Source organism: Fukomys damarensis, unplaced genomic scaffold, assembly GCF_012274545.1.
Source record: "Fukomys damarensis isolate Sample0158 unplaced genomic scaffold, DMR_v1.0_HiC HiC_scaffold_23, whole genome shotgun sequence".
Lineage (NCBI taxonomy): Eukaryota > Metazoa > Chordata > Mammalia > Rodentia > Bathyergidae > Fukomys > Fukomys damarensis.
This window is the reverse complement of record NW_022900935.1, coordinates 46,915,972-46,936,107: the sequence shown is the minus strand read 5'-3', so window position 1 is coordinate 46,936,107 and position 20,136 is coordinate 46,915,972. Positions and strand designations below refer to the sequence as shown.

The following is a 20,136-nucleotide window of genomic DNA, read 5'->3' as shown; positions in this document are numbered from 1 at the left end:
TGATAGGAACGTGTGGCTGGAACCATGGTCCTGAGCCCTCAAGTCTGAGGTCCCCAGATCTCTGCCAGCATGTCACCCTTTTCCAGCCAGCCTGGAGAGGCAGACCAGGCTTGAATCCAATCCATGAACTCAGAGCCCTCTGAACCTCTCCTTGGGCTGAGGCTCTACCTCTAAGGCAAAGGGTAAGGAAAACCGTCACCAAAGCAGAAACCCTCCTTTAGCCCTTTATGGCCAGACTATGGGGCCTTAGGATAGGGTTGCCAAGTTAAGCCATCGAGCATTTATTTACCTGTCATGCCTGAAAAAGGCAGTGTGGCTGACAGTGGCCTCAGTGAGTTAGGGCAAGGCTTCAGCTCTGCTGCTGCTTCCTCCCTCTTTTCCCCTGTGATATGGGAGATCAGTAACAGACCCCCAAAGCTCTAGGTCCCCTTACCTGTTCCCTGCCTGCATTCCGCTTGATGGGGGTCCTGTGTCTGGCACAGGAAGAAAGCCAGCCGAACAGAGCAGCTCTGTCACAGGAGGGAGAGGAGGCCCAGCCCATCACGCCAACCGCCTGGGCCCATGTATATTTAATGATGTCTATTATTCTTGTTTTGTCTCTGGAAAGGAGTGAGTAGCTGATGGGAGCAGGGAACAGCCTGGAAAGCTGGGCAGTGGGCCTGCTCCACATTCCAGCCTGGACCCAGTCCTCTACCCCTCCTGACAGCTGCATAGAACCTGTGCCCTCTACTTCCAAAGGCACAGCTGCTGCAGAAGGCCTTTCTCATGCTCTGGAATAATGGCTTTGTACTTTGAGTGCTTCTGTAGCTTCTCACAGAAAAATGGCATAGCAGTCCTTAGGCAACACAGCAGGGCCTCCCACCTCTGGCCCAAGGCCACAGGAAATGTAAGCACTCACAGAGTCTTCCTGCCACCTCAAAAGTCACAAGAGCCTCCTGTGGACCCTTCCCACCCTGGCAGCTGGGCCTGGTTTTCAAAGGGGCATTCCGGGCATCAGCAGCCCCTGGCTAGCTCTCCTGCAACTACCCCACAACTGGACCAGGGCTGACCCTGCCTTCTCCTAACCACCCCAGGTTTAGGCCAGCCCAAGGGTCCAGGCCACACCCACTTTCTGATGGCCAGGTTCACTGCTGCCCTGCATCTCCCTATTCCACCTGGCAACAGGGTCCAAGTTTAAAATTTCCCACTGCCTGCACAGGAACAACTTTCTACCCTTTATTTCAGAAAAGAGAACAGAGATCATGGGGCTTAGAGAGAAAAGAGAGCCCAAACTTGGCAATCCTTACCCTGGATGTGCAGGGCCAGGGTCCTGGGCTTTGTGCTGGGCAGGGGCTGCCCTAGGAAGGGATAAGAGGGGAGGCACTTTAGGACCACTCAGGCTGTGGGAAGCATGACCTGGTTTCCACCATGGGGACTCATGTCCCCAAGTGCCAGAGCAGCCAACAGGAGCTGAGGAAATGAGGTACCCTCAGGAACCCAGGCAGGCCCAGCTCCCACCCCAGCACTGAGCCTGCCATTGGCTTTAGGCTCTGGTTGGGCAGTAAGTGAGTAACTTGCTCTTTCAGTCTCCAAAGGGGCCAGGAATAGGAACCCCATCAGTAGGGTCAAGCTCACAGGAAATGCCCCTGGCATAGCTGAGTCCTCCAACCTTAGCCCTCTGCCCCGTACTGTTCATCATCTGCCTACTCAAGAAGCTTCTGGAAACAGTAGAGATCGGAGGGACTCCTCCTGGGGTGCATGTAGCTGTATTTTTCCTGTTTGAGTTTTGGTGGGTCCCGATGGGTCTAGCTCCCCAGGAGGCAAATCCAGCTCAAGAGGCTGCTACTTCTTCACAATCTGGATGACGTCTTCATGCTCCATGGTGTGGGTCAGGCCCACCCGCTGTGGGCTGTACTTGGTGCTGGTACCCTGGGCAGGAACAGGGGCAGAGGAGCCATGTCAGTCTCCAGACTGGCTGAGGCTGGAGAAAGCTAGGGGAGAGTTGGGGGTGCAGCTGCTGGAGGAAAGTGGAGGCCTCAGAGGCAATCCACCAGGCCTTGGCAGCAGAATGCCCCCAGTGTCCTGACATCCTCAATCCAAAGTGAAAAGGGCGGTGTCCAGCCTGGGTCGACACACACACTCCAAGGAGGACAGATACACATGAGGGTCCCTGTGTGCAAGGACAGGAATGCTGCACAGAGCACAAGGGCCCCGCTGTCAGCCTAAACCCAAGGGCTGTGTTGGGCCCAAGCCCTTCCAGGACTCACCCACACCAGGGCGTACTTGAACTGGCTGGCGAGTGATCGGTGGATGCGGTGGCACTAGAAGACAGGAGATAAGACAGGGAGATGAGGCCCTGTAGAACCACACCTGAGCTGAGCTGTACAAAGCCCTGGGTGTAGCTGCTGAGCAGCAGCCACTCCCAGAGGAGGTGCCGTCAGTCAAGGATTCCCTACTTGTATGTAACCTCACTCATGACTGCAGGTGTCTCTGGCGTTCCTTCTCCCAGGCCTGCCCAGAGCCATGGTGCTCACTTGATTCCCATAGTCAGCAGCCTTCTACTTGCCTCTCCTGAACCACAGTCCGACAGATACTCCTTTGGAATGGGTCAGGGAGGTTGTCAGGAGACCTCCCTCAGCTTGGAGTCACAACTCCTGGCTGCAGCTATGGCCTGCAGCTTCCTGCACATCATATCCCCACCCCTCCTTCACCTTGAAGCCCAGCATTCCTAGGTAGGAATGAAGGTCACAGGAATCCCAATGCAATCAGGCAATTGGAAGGAGTTCCTGAAAGGGGCAGCCAGCAATTACCTCAAAATGTGGACCCCTAGTTGCCACCCATATGGAGGAGGCAGGCAGAAGATTGTGCAAAGTTGTTCCTCGTCCTCTCACATGCGCACTAGTCTTACAGACCTGAGTCTGCAGGAACACTTCACCATAACCTACATGGGAAGCCAGCTGATGCTGGACTTCTCTGGGTGATGGAGGACACTGCAGACACAAAGAGGCACCCGAAGCAACAACAGTGATATGCACACACATCCACGACAATCAACTGTCACACCCACTTTCTTTTTCCTGGACCAGAGAGTAAAAACTGATGGCATAGCTAGGTATGATGGTGCATACCTGTAATCCCAGCACTCGGGAGCCTGAGGCAAGAGGATTGCTGCAAGTTTGAGGCCAGCCTGACCTACACAGTGAAACCTTCTCAACAAAACAAGACAAAATAAAAAAACTGATGGCCTAGAGGTCAGCTTTACCCTGATGTTAGTTTTAAATTCCATTCAGCTTGCCTACTTTCCCTTAAAAGTTAACCTCACTGGTGAAGTTTAAAAAGCAGGGTCACAGAGTTACTTGGATTCTTTAGAAAACCCAAAGGCTTTATGAGCACTGGGTCAGTTCTTGTTCCCCTGAGGCCAAGAGGACATGAGCTCTGCATTTTGCCTCTGACAGGAAGCTGAATGTTTTCAGTGGGAACCATTTACCATGGAGCTTGCTCTAAGGTTTTCATAGCAGAGTATTTCCTTGCATTCGTATCTCTAATAGGTGGAGAATGGAAGGTCATCTAAAGAGGTCATGTTTGTAAAATGGAAGGTATGTTAGGGGCAAAAAGGCCATCCCTCCTTGGAGCCCACTGTGTCTCATTCCTCTTGCAGCTTCTATACAAGGCTCATCACCATGACCCTAATAAGGGTAGCTTTGAGTGCTACACTCCATCAGCTCTCACCAACCGGGATCCAGGGTTAGGGATGGATACATGCTGAAAGTCCTGGGGGACTATAATCCCTAGACTAGGAAACTTGAGGCACAGTACATGGCCCCAGATTTGGTTGCTCATCTATTTTGGGTCTGCAGTCAGCATCTAGGCTGTTAACTCCTGGGCAGGGGAAGGACTTTTACTTATACTCTGTAGTACCAGGGACAGCTTAATGTCCTGGGAAGAGGCACCCGTGAGATGGTGAGCAGGGAAGGAGGTGACCATTGAAGGGAAGGCTTTGTTGGGACAAAGTGTAGGTTCTGAGCCAGGGCCAGGCCTCCAAAGCTTCTTCCTACCCCACCAGCCTCTTGTCACCCTGGTGTGCCAGGCCTACTGCCTCTATCCATTCCTCACCCTCACTGCTGACTCTGAGCCTTTGTGTTTGTTTTTCCCTTTGTTTATTCTACTCTTCCCCATCCTAATGCCCAAGCTTCCTCTTAGGCATGGCTAATGTCCCACATCCTCCTGGGCAAGGCTGGGCCTGAGAGAGAGGATAAAACCCCCCAGAAGCACAAGGTGACCCTAGGAATGGCTAGCACCTATGTCTATGGCCTGTTGGACTCTAAGCAGGGGATCTTACAGCTAAGTTCCAGAACAGGCCTGTGGCTCAGGGCCTCCAACACAGAGCTCCTTGTGAAAGACTGAAGGGACTCAGGAGAGTACTCTGTCTCCTTGGCTCATACCTGCCTGCTAACTTTAAAGCCTGACTGCCTGGTCCCATCTGTCTAAGCACCTTGAGGCTAGCGCAGACAGGCCTTGGGCTGGGTTTGACAAATAAATGGATGCGTGAGACCAGATCATAGGCTCAGTCACTACTGTCCTGAGTGATGGCAGAGATAGCTGGGTCTCATGTTCCTTGTCTCCAAAATACAGGCTGAGAAGAAATGGACTAGAGAACAAAACTGAAGAAAGTAAGAGCTAAGAAAGATAGCTGTGTGACCTGCAGCCTCATCCAGGCTCTAGCCATCACCTGCTCCTATGGGGTTACGTTCAGGCAGCAGAGTTTGGGACAGGGAGAAGTACCTGCCCACTCAATGAGCCCAGGGTACTCTGCCCAGGGTACTCCCACCTTGGTCTCCACAGGTCAGCCAGTATATCTGTGAGCTGCCTTCCTGACCTTGGTGCCCTCAGTGCCACCCCCACCACATGCTGCTGTTAGTGTTGACCCTCAATAAATGTGTGCTGAGCTAGGCATGGTAGTGCCTGCCTATAATCCCAGTACTCAGGATGTTGAAGCAGGAAAATCACAGATAATTTGAGGCCAGTCTGGGTTACATAGTGAGTTCAAGGCCAGCTGAATTATATAGCAAGACCCTGTCTCAAAACACACACACACACACACACACACACAAACTTCCTGCTGAGGGCAGGAAGCAGCCAAGGCCACATTGATCTGGGGCGGCAGCACAGGGGAGTAGGGCAGATTCGGCTAGGGGGTGAGGGGGACAAAGGAGGTAGCGACAGTGAGCCCTGGCCAGTTTTGCCGCTAAGTAGGAGGGCAGAAGTATGTCAGGGCTTCTCCCACTCACCGCTCCAGGCCCACTGGAGAAGCCCAAGCTGACTAACCATATACAAACACCAGAGGCAGTAGCACTCCTGGACTGAATGATGGAATGGCCGGTGGCTATAGCCCCAAGTGGCCTAAAGCATTGGAAGCAGAGTGACATGACCACTGCTCACTGGCATCTGCCCAGTGCTAGGAAGTATGCCGAGAGCCTTATACACTTGCCTTCAATCAGTATGACTCCCCTAACTACCCATAGGGACTAGTAGTATCACCCCACCTCACAGGAGAGGAATAGAGGCCTGAGATGCAGCAAGGAAGGGGTGGTATGGAAGCAACCCTAGGCTAACTCTAGAGCCTGCTTAAGTATCCAGGAACCCAACCTTGCCCCCCACCAAATAAACATGAGCACCCCAGAAGAAAAGATTCCCCATGGCTCCCCTGAGCTCCCAGGCCCTTCTCTGTGGAGGTCTCAACTCACCACATGCTCTACAGAGGCCCCTTTCCGGAGAATGATGGCATCTGTGAAGTCGGGCCTCTCTGCAGGGAGATGGAGGGAAAAGTTACAACCAGTCAAGGACTGTGCTGCTTTGGGATTCCTTTTCAAGCAGTGCTAGCTGCAGAGGTCCTTCTGATCTCCGGTCCTTGGCCTAACTTGCCCAGGCTATCTGGTACAACCTCAGTACAGAGTCTTGTGTCGCCTGCTACAATTTTGACCTTAACAAAATATTTAAATCAAAGTCCAGAACTCACATGCCTGCCACTCTGTCAGCTGTGAGAGCACCTATAGAAACAAGCCACTTGGAGCATCTGAACTGAATGGGCAGAAGTGAGTGGTTCCTGGAGTTTAGGTGAGGAAGCCATAGCTCTTCCCTTGCTGCGTAGGTCAGGATTGATAGGAAATGCCCAGAACTCAGGAGCTGGGTCCCCAGAGCCTGTGAGTGTATGTCCACATGTACTGGGAAATGTGGACATGGAAAAGGTTCCTAAAGCTCATGATCCAGGGCCTGCCACTGCAGAGGGATGCGAGGAGACCAGTGGGGAATCCAGGGCAGTCTCAAGATCAGCAATCCCACCACTCAGTTTCCCTGACATACAGCTCAGACTGAAGTCTGCACCAGCCTTGGTGAAGGATAGCTGCACCCTCTTCTTTCAGGCAGGCTGGGCTGGGTCTCGGTGCTGCAGACAGGCTGGCAACCCTTTAGGCAGGGTGACGCTCAGCTATTTCTTGAGTGGAACCCTAGCTGACTCACGTCCTCTCTTCTTGGTATAGATGCAGGTCAGGGCTAAGTACTCCCAGAGCATCTCCAGCAGGTAGTCCAGGTTCAGCTTCATGCCACAGCTACAGGGAGGAAGGCACCAATCAGCCAAAGGCTGGGAACTCAGAGAACATGACGTTTGCTTCTCATTTTAGAAAGGATGACCTCCATGGCCAGGCATGTGCATCAAGGCTGGTGTGGACCCACTAACACCAATGCAAAACAAGCCTGTTATCGTGACGGTGGCTGAATGCTTCATCTATTGATATTTCTGGTCACCCATGGCAGTTATGTCCTAGAAAACAGCATCTTGCCTAGGGGCCAGCACAGCTGTGCTCTATGGAGGGCCCACAGCACCTGCAACTGATTTGGGCCTGCTATGGGGAGATAATGCAGGCCAGGGACTCCTTCCTGTGAGGAGGGAGGTTGCTGAGGGCCCAGGGCAGCAAACAGGAATTCTAGCACGAAGAGAGAGGGACACAGGTGGTAGAGACAGCCAAACATGGGTGGTCCCTGACTTGATTCACAGCAGTGTGATCCTGAATGGGACCCTGACCTCAGGAAATTATTGTGAGCATGAGCAAGTACAGGTGTCCATGCTCTCTATGCCCTGAGGACAACCATGTTTTCGAGCATCCCAAGAGGCCTAGGACACAACAGGAGGACAGAGATGAGCTGAGGCTGTCCTAGGGACAGATTCTGCTCTTTGCAGTGGCTGCAACACCCAGACAATAGTCCTCACTTGTCATTTTCACCAAACACCCCTACTTGGTCCTTGATCATCCTGCTTCTGCAAGTTAGGAAGGCCTCACTGGGAAGTGGCAGGGTGCATGGTTTGAGCCAAGAAATCAGAAAAGCACAGAACTCAGTCCGTTCTAGAAGCAGAGTCCCACAGGGTGGTTCTGGGAAGGAGAACAACTATGGGACAGATTACAGACAGGAAGGGCAACATCCCAGGGACCCAGTGGGCAAAGAAATGCAGGAAGCAGGGAGCCAAGGGTAGATCCACCCATTTGAGAGCATAGGTCCCTCTTCCCTCTGAGCTGTGGTAAGACAGAAGCCACAGCTTATAGAGGATCGGGAGAGGCAGTCACACTGGGGCTTTCTAAGAGACTGTGATTCACTACCAGGCTAAAAAGCCTCTTAACCAGGACGGGGTTTAGCTCAGTGGCACCATGCTTGCCTCACAAGTACAAGGTCCTGAGTTCAACCCGAAGTTCTCCCCTCAAAAAAAGGCTCTTAACCATTCAGTCTTTAATGCTGAAATCCTCTGATTTTTTTAACCAGACCTCACCAGATATTAAAGCAGCTATTGGGGGATTTTCCTGCAGCATTTCCAGGTCCTCATGAACAGAGAAGCTTCCCTGGGAGGGGATACTGAATTTCATGAGGTCACTTGCTGAGGTGATCAGGAGGCTTATCTGCTCAGCTCAGAAAATAGGATAGCAGGGCAGCAGGGTGCCAGTGCCTCACCTGATGACCACACTGTTGGGTCTGCGAGCAAGGCGGTCCACTTCTTCCATGGAGATTTGGTCAATTTTGTTATACACCTGAGGTTAAAAAGGCAGAGGTGAATAGTGGGGAAGGGCCAGGCAAGTCTAGGACAGGGCTTCACAGGGTCACACCTGCCCACGGGACCTCCTCCCCCTGCTTCCCCAAGGCTGGAAAGGATGAAGGGGCAGCTGCACCCACTGGAAGGAAAGGCAGGCTGGAACTCTGGTTTCCAGCTCTCCATGTCTGCAGGACTCGGGCAGCCATTGAGGCAGAGAGTAAGGAAGTTTTAGAAGAGCCTTTGGCTCTCTGTGTTCCTTTCAAAGGTCTGGCCGGGGCAAGACCAGAGGCACCCAGCCATCGGGGTCATGGGGGCTCAGGAAATGCATTCAGAGAGGCTGTATGACCTGGGGTCATGGTACCTCTCCTGCACCGGCACTCTTGGGTGGTAGTACCACTTACATACAGGCAGGGCATGTAAACCCGGTTGCCCACAATCACATCGATGAACTCATCTGGGGAGCAGTCTTCTCGGAAGAGCACTTCTGCATTGAAGATCTCTGAGGGCTCAGATTAAGGGTAACATGTGCACCAGCAGGCTCTACTACCCTTTAGCAAAGGCCCTAAAGAGTCACACAGGAAATACACTGACTGAAAGAGGCCTCAGCCATGATCTACTTATGAGGTTTTATAAGATTTTAAACTGCGAGGAGCCCTCTCATTTCCCAACTCCCAAATCACAATATATAGAAGTTTCAACCAACAATTTAAATCTTCTCTCAGGCAAGGAAAATGTGCTTCTAGAATCCCCAAAGCACTTCTACAGAACCCCTAGTTTGAGTCCTGGAGCATTCTGTGAAAGCTGGTTTGAGTAACCTGTTCCACATATGCTTTTCCTCTGGGGGCTGCCTGCCTGTGTCCCAGGGCATCTCACCAGTGTGTCTAGAACTCAGTGCAGAATCAGGAAGTCACATGAGGTACGTGGCTGCAGCCTTGGCAGGCTTGTGTAGCTAGGCCAGAGCTTTCCTGGAGGGTGCTGAGATGGCTCAGTAGCCATCAGGGTGCCCCGTTGTCTCTGTGGGCCAGGTGATTTCCTATCTCGTGTCTCCTACCTCCTTTGGGAAGGATACTGTATTCATGTAGGATGAGCTGCACCAGCTTCTCTGAGCACTGGGTCAATGTAACTGTTGAATTAAAGGAGATCCCTCCACCTTTCTTGGGCTAGAGCAGGGGAGAGGAACAGGGAAAGCTGCTGACAAAGGGGCAGCAGTGACATTCCCAATAGTTCATCAAAGCCACTGCCATCCTAAAACTTCACAGCCCTGGCCAGGGATAACCTACCTTGAAGTAGATGTTGGGCTTGTGCTTATTGAGGCGGATACCCACTGACTCAAGTTCCTTCTCCAGCAGAGACCTAAACAGAAGACCACAAGCCCCTTACCCACTGTCCTGGGGAAGGCCTACTGACCCCATGTCAGCCAGACCTACCCAAAGAGAGACCAACTCCCTTTTTCCTCCCTTCCCAGCAACCCAGGGACACTCGTTCCCGACACCCCAAAGTTGGGAAACCCTCTGCCCCAGCTGGGTTTACTCAGCATGCACAGACAAGTGGCATGAGCTCTCATGCGGTGAACAGGTGAGGTGCTGCCTTGGCCTCCAGGAGCCCCATGAACCTGCTGCTATAGAGGCAGGCTGATGTGTCCCTTGGCTGGCAGGTGCAGAGAGAACCAATGCTCCTGTCTCTTGGGCCTAGGCTCTTGACAGTTTCTGGGCACTGCCCAGAGTACCCAGACATCTAAAGGCAGGGGCCAGAGCCAAAGCATGTTCCTTGACACCCACAGACACCCTCACACCCAAGCCCAAGCTGCCCCTGTACTGGCTGGACACAGCTCAGGAGAGTATGTCCCCAGCTTGGGTGGTCCTGAACTAGCCACGGACAGCAATGCTAATACTTCTATATGTGAGGTTCACAGACCACCCACCATTAGCTCAGAGATGCATGGGCCTTCCCTAGACATGTGAGCCTGCACCCCTGCCCCACCAAGCAGACCTCTGCACCTCTCCTTTGGTTGCGTCAAGCATCATGATGACAACATCAGCTGTGCGTGCCACGGCGATCACCTGCCGGCCACGACCCTTCCCTGAACAGATGGAAGGGAATTGGTTACACTTTGGTAAGGTGCAGCTTCACAGAACTCATGTGACCTCTACCCAGGCAACAATACCCCCAACTACTGTCCTTTACTAATCCACCATGGTCTCTGGCACATGCCACCCTATGCTGTGATTTCCCTGGCACTCTTTAATCCACAAATTGTTTTACTTATGAGCAGTTTTAGAACTTATCACCTTAAGTGGAATAACCGGATAAAAAAGGGTATTCTAAACCTGCCCCTTCCTTCTAGCAGGCTCAGTCTAGATACTCCATGACCATTTCCCCACTTAATCCTTACAACTATGCTGTGAATTCAGTATTAGCCTATCCGTTTTGTAAAGAAACTGCAGTTTGGCTTAAAGATACTTAATCTCTGCCCCAAATCACAAGGTTAGTATAGCACCAGCAGCTGAACTTGAGCCTGTGCTTTCTGGGAAAGGTAATGGAATCAGGGATCCAGAATAACCTCCATGACAGTCACACCCGATTTCAACAATCAGTGACAAAGTTCCAGCCTGTCCCGCTGGCTGCCCTGCCTCCCACCTTGTGCAGCGCCTTCAATGATTCCAGGAAGGTCCAGGAGCTGGATGTTGGCACCTTTGTACTAGGAAGCAGGAGAGAAGAGGGTAAGATGAGGGTGGGTCACCTTTGGGAAGGGCCTGCCTGGACCCAGGACACCTACAGTGGCACCACATCTCGGGGGCTATGGGAAATGCAAGTGCCAACTATGGTCAAGTCTGAGCCTCTTCACCACCTCTGCCCAACATGGACCACAGCCTAGGAGCTGAGGAGTATGTGGAGAAGCTCTGGTATCTTCCTGCTCCATAGCACTCATTGTTGATGGACAAGCCCCTCAGAAATAAATTGCTTCATGTAGAGACTCAAGACCACAGCCCATGCTATCCAAGGCAAGCACAGCCCAAGGCTTTGGGGCTTTAAAAGAGACAGAAGAACCACACCAACCAGAGGTAGCGACAAGAGCTGGTGGAATGAGTGGAACACTGAGGTACCCTGCAGAGCTGTCATGCTGGCCCAACCTCCTGGAATAAGGCAGGGTTTCATGCCCAGCTAGACTACTCTGAACCTGCTCCACACAGGGATATTCATTCTAAGACTCACATACATCACAAGTATCTGCACAAGTGCAAACACAAGCACATTCCTTTACCTGCTGTGGCCCAGCACACACCACTTACCTCAATGACTCCAGGGATACAGGTCAGGGTGGTGAACTCATAGGAGGCAGCTTCACTGGCCGTGGAGGTCATCAGACTTAAGAAGGTGGACTAGGAGATAAAAAGGGTCACTGCACTAAGGAATCTTGTTCTAACCTCCTGGGATCATCCCCTTTGGGCCGGGTCTGCTGGGTACAGGCAGCAGGCAGAGCCCTACTTGCCCTTTTCTGGAAACTTGCGTAGAATTAACTGCTCAGCTGGGAGCACTGCCTTAACCCTGTGAGGATGGACAGGGTGTCAGAGGGGCCCTATATTCCTTAGAGGCCTCAGGCCTGGTTTCTTCCTATCGTGAATCAGGAGCCTCTCTCTGACCCCACATAACCCCCCAGGCTCTCCTGGTCCTGGTCCCATGCATAGCACTTGAGGAAGGACCCAGAGCTTGCTGCTGCCCCAGGGAGTGGGAAGGGACGTGCATATGGACAGATGGAACAAGATGGAATGGTCTCAAGAGCAATGGCTACTGAGATACTGAGCAGTGTTGCTGGAAGCCAGCCGTAGGGATACCCCTGATTCAGTCTGACCTCTGTGGGTGATCCTGGATCCTCCCATGGTAGGAGAGCTGGTATTCTTTGTTTTTGGTTTTTCTTTGGTTTTTTATTTTTGGTACCGGGGATCGAACTTGGGTCCCTCTGATTGCTAGGCAGGCAGTGGAACCACTAAGCTAAATCCCTGGCAAGAGCTGGTATTCTTAGCAGGACAGGTGACATCTGACACCCAAGGGGTACAGCTGTTGGAAACTAAGCAGCTTCTACCAATCTGTCTCTAATATACACACTAGTTACACAATCAGTGGGTAAAACAAACAAAATGAAACTATCCAGCCAGCAGCATGTACTTGAGAAATGGTTGGGCTGGGGATTTAGCTCAGTGGTTCTGCTGCCTGCCTCACAAGTACAATGTCCTGTGTTCGATCCCTGGTATAAAAAAAAATGGTTCCTGACCCCCTCCACATATTGTTTAGTGAGTTTACTCAGAAGCTGCTCAGCACATGTTACAAGCCTGGCCATTGCTTTCATGGCCTGCATTTGAGCAGTCTCATCACTGGCCTTCCCATCTATCCTTGTCCCGCAGCTGCCTATTAACTGCACAGCAGCCAGTGATTGTGTTAAAAAGTAAGTCAGCCCCTAGATCTTGGTTTCTAATATCATTTTAAATTAAAGAAACCCTGACTCCCTGGAGAAAAGGCAGACAAAGCAGGGAAGAGATAAGATGAGACTTAAACATCTTGTTGTGACAGAAAGTGAGGACATGCTAGGAAAAACAGTGATGGGAGTACATCAAAGAAGCTAGGCTGGGGACATGGCTCCACGGTAGAACACGAGCCAGGTTCCATTCCTAGGACCACTAAATAAATATATAAATAGATAGGAAAACAAAAACTGTCAAAGCTAAAACCTGAGCAAGAGAGCAAGGTATGAGATTAGACCCTAAAGTATAAAATAAATAACCTCACCAGCCCGTAATAATATCAATGATTGAATAAAATAAATAAATGTGGGACTGAGGGAATAGATTAGTGGTAGAGCTCAGGCTCAGTATGTGCAAGGTCCTGGGTTCCATCTCCAGAAACAAAAGTAACAAACAGCAACAAGGCCAAGTAAATAGGACAAAAGAAACAAATATCCCACCAGAAAAACCGCAAATAATGTAGCACTCCCCCGGAAGGAGGCAGTTCTTACACCAGAACCTGGACGTGTAGGCTCTACATATTGATGTCCCTGCCAAGGATACCATATGGTAAGGAGAGGGAAAACAGGAGAAACTCTAGGACAGAAACTCAATGCACGCTACCTCAGCCAGGTGGTCAAGGTCAACATCAACAGCAATGAGTCATCTGGATAGTATGTACCATTAATGTGATGTTGAAAAACTGCACCTGAGGGCTGGGAATTTAGCTCAGAGGCACTGCACTTGCTTTGCAAGCACAAGGTATAAGGGCTTCTCCCTAAATGAGAACCTCAATCTAAGTACAAGAAAAACATCACATAAACCCCAACTGACAGACTTTCCAACTGAGCTATCAAAGGACTTACCCAACTGAGAGACTTTCTACAAAATCATTCACTGGTCCCTTCTCAAATGTGTCAAGGTCATCAAATCAAGACACAGATAAGGAACTGCCTGCTAGAGCCTAAAGAGGCATGATACCTGCATGTGATATGGGATCCAGGATAGTGGGGTTAAAAGATGGAAATGTGAGTAAGGTATAGACAAGGCGGTAACAACAGCTCAACACTGATTCACTAGTAATGACAAGTTTACTATTGTGTAAGACATCAACAACAGGAAACAAGATGTGGTAGGTATGGGAACACTCACTGTACTATATTTGTAATTTTTGTAAACACAGAAGTATTCTAAAATTAAGTTTATCTTAAAGAGTAAGTCAGATCTTGTCTTTTTCTCAAAACTCTGCAATGATGCTTATTATCCACAAAAAAATCCCCATAAATCAATATGGATTTTACAACTAAAAAGAAAAGCTTTCAAAAGAAACTCAGTAGTGATTCCTGTATCACTCTTCATTCCAAGCCAGTCTGATAGAGACAAGGCCCCCATCTTCTCAAACTCATTTCCCCTGTTCTGCCTGATGCTCATACAGACCTAGCCGCTCTGACTCCAACCCCACCCCAAAATACTAGACAGAATCCCCACAAGAGCCTCTGCCTTCACTGTTCCTTCTGCCTGGAATGTTCTCATCAGGGCCCTGCAAATGCCTTCATCTCCTCTGGACTCTGCTCAAACAGCCACTCACTAGAGAAGCTTTCTCAGAGCTTAATATAACTCATAGACCTTGCTTCCCTCACTGGCCAGCCCTGGCTCTTCACTTAGTATACCATTTGTATTTGCTTACTGCCCTTTGTCTCATAGAACAAGAGTTCTGTGTGGGCAGAGACAGAACTCTCTTATGAATATCCAGTACCTGGCACAATGCCTGACGCAAGATATATACTGAGTCGCAAGACTGAGTGGAGCTATTCTTGCCAGTGAGAGGGAAACATGCTCTCTGGGTTAGGATGACAAAGGAGTAAGACCCAATCCTGGGGGAGGTGGGTATTCTCTGGCCCAGGTGCTAACCCAAAAAGGCAGTGAGGGGAGGCTGAGACGGTCATCTGTTTGGAAGGCCCACACTGACCATCACTGACCTTACCCACAGAGGGAAATCCAATCAGTGCCACACGTGCATCACCTGACTTCATGACATCAAAGCCTTCTCCTTTGGACGAGGCTGATTTGGACGGTTCCAGGAGCTGGGCCCGATACTTGGCGAGCTTTGCTTTCAGCAGGCCCAGGTGATACTCAGTAGCTAAAGGACATAAAGCAAGATGGAAGGTGAATGTGCAGGTCACTAAGCTTGGTGGGTCAGGGTGGGTCCCCACACACATCCAAGTGCTGGCCAGGAACAACAGAATCAGATAGCCATCACTGCCAAGGAGACCAGGAAAGAAAAAAAATCCCTTCACTTGAAATGCCCTCCATAGCTTCCTGCTTCATTTAGACTAGATCTATTCTCCTTGTTGTCACCCTACCACCCCATGTCAGTGGTTTCTCAATGGGGCAGCACCATGCCCTTGGGGCATCCTGAAAGTCTGGGAAATGTTTTCTGTTCACTCTGATAGTGAAATACTTGCTGCCATCTATCAGGCAGGAGCCAGGAAGGCTAGCTGACCTACAGGGTGTGGATCAGTCCTATACACGCAAGAATTTCATGGGTTTGACATGACTTCTCATGTCCCAGAGACATCCACAGTGGGAAAACCTGGGTTAGGTTTTCTTGGGTCTAGAATCTAACTCTGCTGACATAAATGCAGACCGTTTTTTGCAGTATCAAGACACAGGAATGCAACTACTGTGTACAGTCAAGGGCAGTAACATGCTTTGCTCGGAATTCTGCCATTCTGAGATGCCAAGTTGCCACTGCAGTCCCCCTCATAGGACATCTGAATGGCCAGCAAAACCCATCTGCACTGATCTTCCACATCCCCTTTGATTCTAGCTAGAGGTGTGTGCATCTCACTGCCTCTTTATACTTTTCTTGTATCTTGGCAGTGCCCCAGCATTGACATAGTGAAATAAATACTATTTTCATCATAAATTACTTTCCTAGCTGGGCATGGTGGCACACACCTATAATCCTAGCACTCAGGAGGCTGAGGCAGGAGGTTTGGCAAGAATTTGGAGCCAGCCTGAGCTACACAGCAAGTTCAAGGCCAGCTAGAACTACATAGTGAGACTCTGACTCAAAATAATTTTTTTTACTTTCCTTTTTTCTTCCTCTATATTAGTACTTGGGTATAACCATGATGTATTTCACTGTGGGTAAATAAGGTATTTTGTTTTTTGTTTTTTAAAAGTTGCCCAGGCTGGGCTCAAACTTTCAACCTCCTGCCTCAGCATCTCAGAATGATGCTAATAGAGAATTTAAGTTTCAGATTTCACAAAATCTCTGCAATAAAGGGGGCTGTGGTTGTGACTGAGAATCAGGACCCACTATGACCTGGCCCCTGCCTTCTCCAACATCTGTTCCTCCCCACTACATTCCAGATAGAGTGGCTTTCTTTTCTTCTCCGTACAAGTTGATCTCATCCCACTTCAAAACCTTTGAACTTGTTATTCCCTGCATTTCAACCAGATCTTCCCAAAGTGCAAATGTTACCTCTTCAAAGAGGCCTCCCCTACCCAGTCTCAGGGGGATGTAATTGGGGGAAGTAGTGTCATACTGAGGTTAAGAGCCTGAGCTGAAATCCCACCCTGCCATTTCTGGCTGTTTTACTTAGGAAAAGTTATTTACTCTTCTTTTTTTTTTTTTAATTTATTCTTCTTGTGGATCAGTTTATCTGCAAAATGGGGATGTTAGCAGTACTAATGACATCAAATTTCTGTAAAGCACTAAGAACACTGCTTAGCAGAGTAACCACCCAATAAAAACTGGCTATTATTACTACCTACAGTAAAACCCAGCCCTGCCCAAGCCTTCTCTGCCTCATGATCCTGTTTCAGTTCTTAGCTCTTTTTGAAACTACATATCTTATTTCTTAATCCCAGACTTCCTCAGTTAAGTGCTCAGTATATGTTTTAACAAGAGAATGAACAAATACACAAAATAAATATATTACAATGTAAAAAAACCCCACAAAAACAAGAGAATGAACTGATAGCGGTGAGAAAGATCATCAGGGGTTCATATGGTCTTTTTGTCATCCCAGCTCATAAACTTCCCTCTAAGGTAAAGGATGAGGTCTTAATCACCTTCACATTCCCCTTGTCCACCATGGCCAAAGGGCCAGCACCTCTAGCCTCTCCTAGACTTCTCTGCTACTTTCTTTGGGTCTTATAGATGATATTCCTCCACACAATAGCCAAAGGGAACTGCTTTATTTTGTTTTTTGAGACAGGGTCTTGATATGTAGCTCAGACTGGCCTTAATCTCACAGCAATCCTCCCACCTCAGCCTCTCAAGTGCTGAGATTACAGGCATGCATCACTGTGCCTGACTTTCAGGGGGAACTTTTAAAACAGAAATTAAGACTTGTCTCCCTGCTTAACACCCTCTACCAGCTCCCACTGCCTTAAGCACACAATGCAGTCTTTCCCATGTCCTGCATGATTAACCCCTCTTCTCTCATCACTATACTCTAGCTCCAGAACATTTGAACCTTGAACGTGCTGTCTGTTCCTGCCTCTGGGCCTTTGCACTTGTTCTTTCTGCCAAGTTTTGCCCCAGATCTTTGCAAGGCCAGTTCCTTCTTCTCTTTTTCAAATCTCAGTTCAAATGTCTCACCCTCATGGTGGTCTTGGAGGCCCAATCCCTGCCTTCACTACATCCCCATCAGTATTATATCACCCTGGTTTGTCTTGATAACAGTTACTGCTAGGTGGGAAATTATCCTGTTTATTTGATTACTAGTTTAGAAGCTGGTTACACAAAGATCAGCTATGTAAAGGTTAGGGATGCACCTGCTGCATTCACTGCTTTCACCACATACCTAGCACTAGGAAAAGCGCAGGAAAATTGTACAGAAAGAATCTTAGAAGCCCCACAGCTCAGCCTCAGGCCTCTATGCAGCCCGGGGAGGGCAGACACTGAGACCACCCTGTATTTCTTGCTTCCTGCTCCCAAAAGCCTGAACCCAGGGGACTGGCCAGGCATTCTGCAATCCTTATTTCACACTTCCTCCCTGATCTAGATTGTTACTGTCCTAGGAACACTCCATGTGTTTGCCTCAGCAACACCCCCTTGACCCGGATACCCTTCCAACAACCACCTCCTGGTATCACCACTGTTCTTTTTTCACCTTTCTACCCTGAGCTCCTCCAGTCCAGAGAATCTGAAGTCTAAATGTGGTGCTTTCCTTATGTTATCCACGTTGGGGGGATTACTTTAAATCGAATGCTCACTTTGTGCTCTGTGCTTTGCAAAAGCCATTTAATTTTATTTAGCTGTGAGCTAAGATAGAGCAGTGATTAGCCCCATTTGCAGATGAAGACACTGAGACTCCATGAGATGAAATGATTTCCCAAAGTTTCATTAACAAGTACGTGGTGGAATTGGGGTTCAAACCCAGGCCTTCCGGGTTCCAAACTCCCGATTCCCTTCACACCACCTTCATGGCTCCCAGCCCTCTGTTTCTGCGAGAAATCTTCCCTTGCCCTTTCCAGCACATGCGGGGAGAGCACCAATTCCTCAGGCCCGGCCATTAGGAGACGAGTTTGAACCCCGGCCCTGCCTCTCTTTGCGTCAGTTCCTCGCTCTGCGAGCTGGTATTTCTCTGCAGGCCATCAGGTGTGCGGATCAGACCCGGGTGCTTGGACCTGCTCCCACCTGGCAGTGCCTCGGGTACGCTGGGAGACCTCGGCACTACTTCGCAGCCTCGGAGCCCGCTCCAGCTGCAGCTCTTGAGCCATTACCCCATTTTACAGAGAGGAAAACTGAGGCGGGCAGAAAGGAAGGCCCTGCCGACCCGGCCCTCACCCTTGTTCTTCTGCGTCCGAGCTATCTCCTTTTCGATCTCCGAGATCTTCTCCAAGATCCCCATGGCTGCAGGAAAGATCCGCACACTTAAGGCGACAACAGCGGCACCGGGAATTCCGGTCTGACGGCGGTAGCAGCGAGCGCCCGGAAACCCACGGAGAACAGCGTCCTCGGGAGCACCCAGTGCATCGGGATTCAGAGTCCGGGCAGGCGACGGGGAGCAGATTGCCAGACACTATCCGTTCCGCTAGCTGGGCTGGTTGGGTTGCTGACAGCCAGAAGGGCCCGGGCGGAGCTAGAAGGGAGAGGGCCTAGACGGGCGACGCGGGCCTGTGACGTACAAAAGAGAGAAAAGTAATCTCAAGCAGTGAGCCTTGAAGTGGGGTCTCAGTTGGCTTTATTAGTGTAGAGAAGAGACGCTGAGCTGAAAGCTTACCTGAAAGCCTCACATTTTGCAGTGGTCAGAAGCAGGTCCCATTTGCCAATTTAACAAGAGCTGCAACTTAATACTACCTGCCGTCAGATAGCTGTCTCCAGAAGTGACATAGTGTAGTCAGCGTCTCCTGTATGAAACTCTTGGGAAAAACAACAACAACAAAAACAAACTGTACTGAGTTTAGACTTGAGGAAGCATCAGGCATATGTATAAAATGAGACATTTTATGAGGCAAGTAACCTGAGCGCTTCAAAATCGGCAGTGGCTGCGGCTGGAGGCAAAAGCAGGATTGTTCTAGAGTCAAGGATATTAAGTACAATGTGTGGATCTTGCCTGGGTTCTAGTTTTTAAAAAATGTACAAAGCAGCTCTGAGAAGATAATTCTGAGAACAGTTTGGGGAAATTTTAACTGTGGATATTATATTGAATGTTATGGTACTATTGCTGATTTCCAGAGTATGATGTAGAGCTTCTCTTAGTCTTCTCTGACTGCCATAAATTGTCATAGATTTTGTAGCTTAAACAACAGAAGTTTATTTTCTTACAGTTATGGATACTAAAAGTTTGAGATCAGAGTGCCAGTGTCCAGCATACTGGAATTCTGGTGAGGGCTTTCTTCCTGGTTTGGGGAGGGCTGTTCGCCTGCTACACCACCCTCAAACCCCAGTCCTGGGGATCAAACCCTGGGCCTTGAGAACAGGCAATACCCTTAGCCCCAGAGGCCCATTTTCTTGCTGTGTCCTTACATGGGCTTTCCTTTGGATGCCTTCAGGATCCAGCTCTGTGATGTTTGTTCTTATTAGGACACTAATCCCATTGTGAGTAGTATCCTACCCTCATGAACTAATCTAAATCTAATCACTCCCCATAGACCCCCATCTCCGTCTGCCATTGAGGGTAGACCTTTAACATATGAATAGGATGACACAGGCATTCAGTCCACAACAGGGTGTGAAAAGTCACTATGGCTGTACCTTACTCTCAAGTAGTTCAAAATGTGTAGTTAGAGAAAGCATGCTAAGGTAAATGTGGCGATATTTTAAGTACTGAATCCAGATGAAGGATATATGGGCCTTTATTGAATTTTATTTCAATGTTTTTTGTATGTTTTTAATAAAAGGTTGAGAAGGAATAGATCCTTGGAAATCATACCTGTGTTCAAATCCCAGGTTCCTAAGTTTGGCTAAATTTCTTAATCTCTCTCTGAGTCTATTCCTATATCCTAAAAATGGGAGTAATTTAATTGCTACAAAAATGAAGTAAGTTTCTGGCGGTAGAGCACTTGGTGTATACTTTGCTTGCTGCTAAGTTCTTCCTGAATGCCAGGGCCATTGGAAATCATTTC

General features: G+C 49.4%; 1 protein-coding gene across 1 annotated transcript; it reads right to left on the bottom strand.

Moving 5' to 3' along the window:
• Nucleotides 1-1,223: 1,223 nt before the first annotated feature.
• On the bottom strand, nt 1,224-18,548 carry Drg2 (developmentally regulated GTP binding protein 2). The gene is made up of 13 exons (XM_010637430.3): nt 18,356-18,548; nt 14,529-14,689; nt 11,344-11,433; nt 10,691-10,751; nt 10,043-10,133; nt 9,334-9,406; nt 9,123-9,213; nt 8,455-8,552; nt 7,975-8,051; nt 6,496-6,584; nt 5,724-5,782; nt 2,247-2,300; nt 1,224-1,908 (listed from the first exon to the last, which is right to left on the bottom strand). The coding sequence occupies exons 1-13, from the start codon at nt 18,417-18,419 to the stop codon at nt 1,822-1,824; spliced, it is 1,095 nt and encodes a 364-aa protein (XP_010635732.1). The 5' UTR covers nt 18,420-18,548; the 3' UTR covers nt 1,224-1,821.
• Between the last annotated feature and the right edge of the window lie 1,588 nt (nt 18,549-20,136).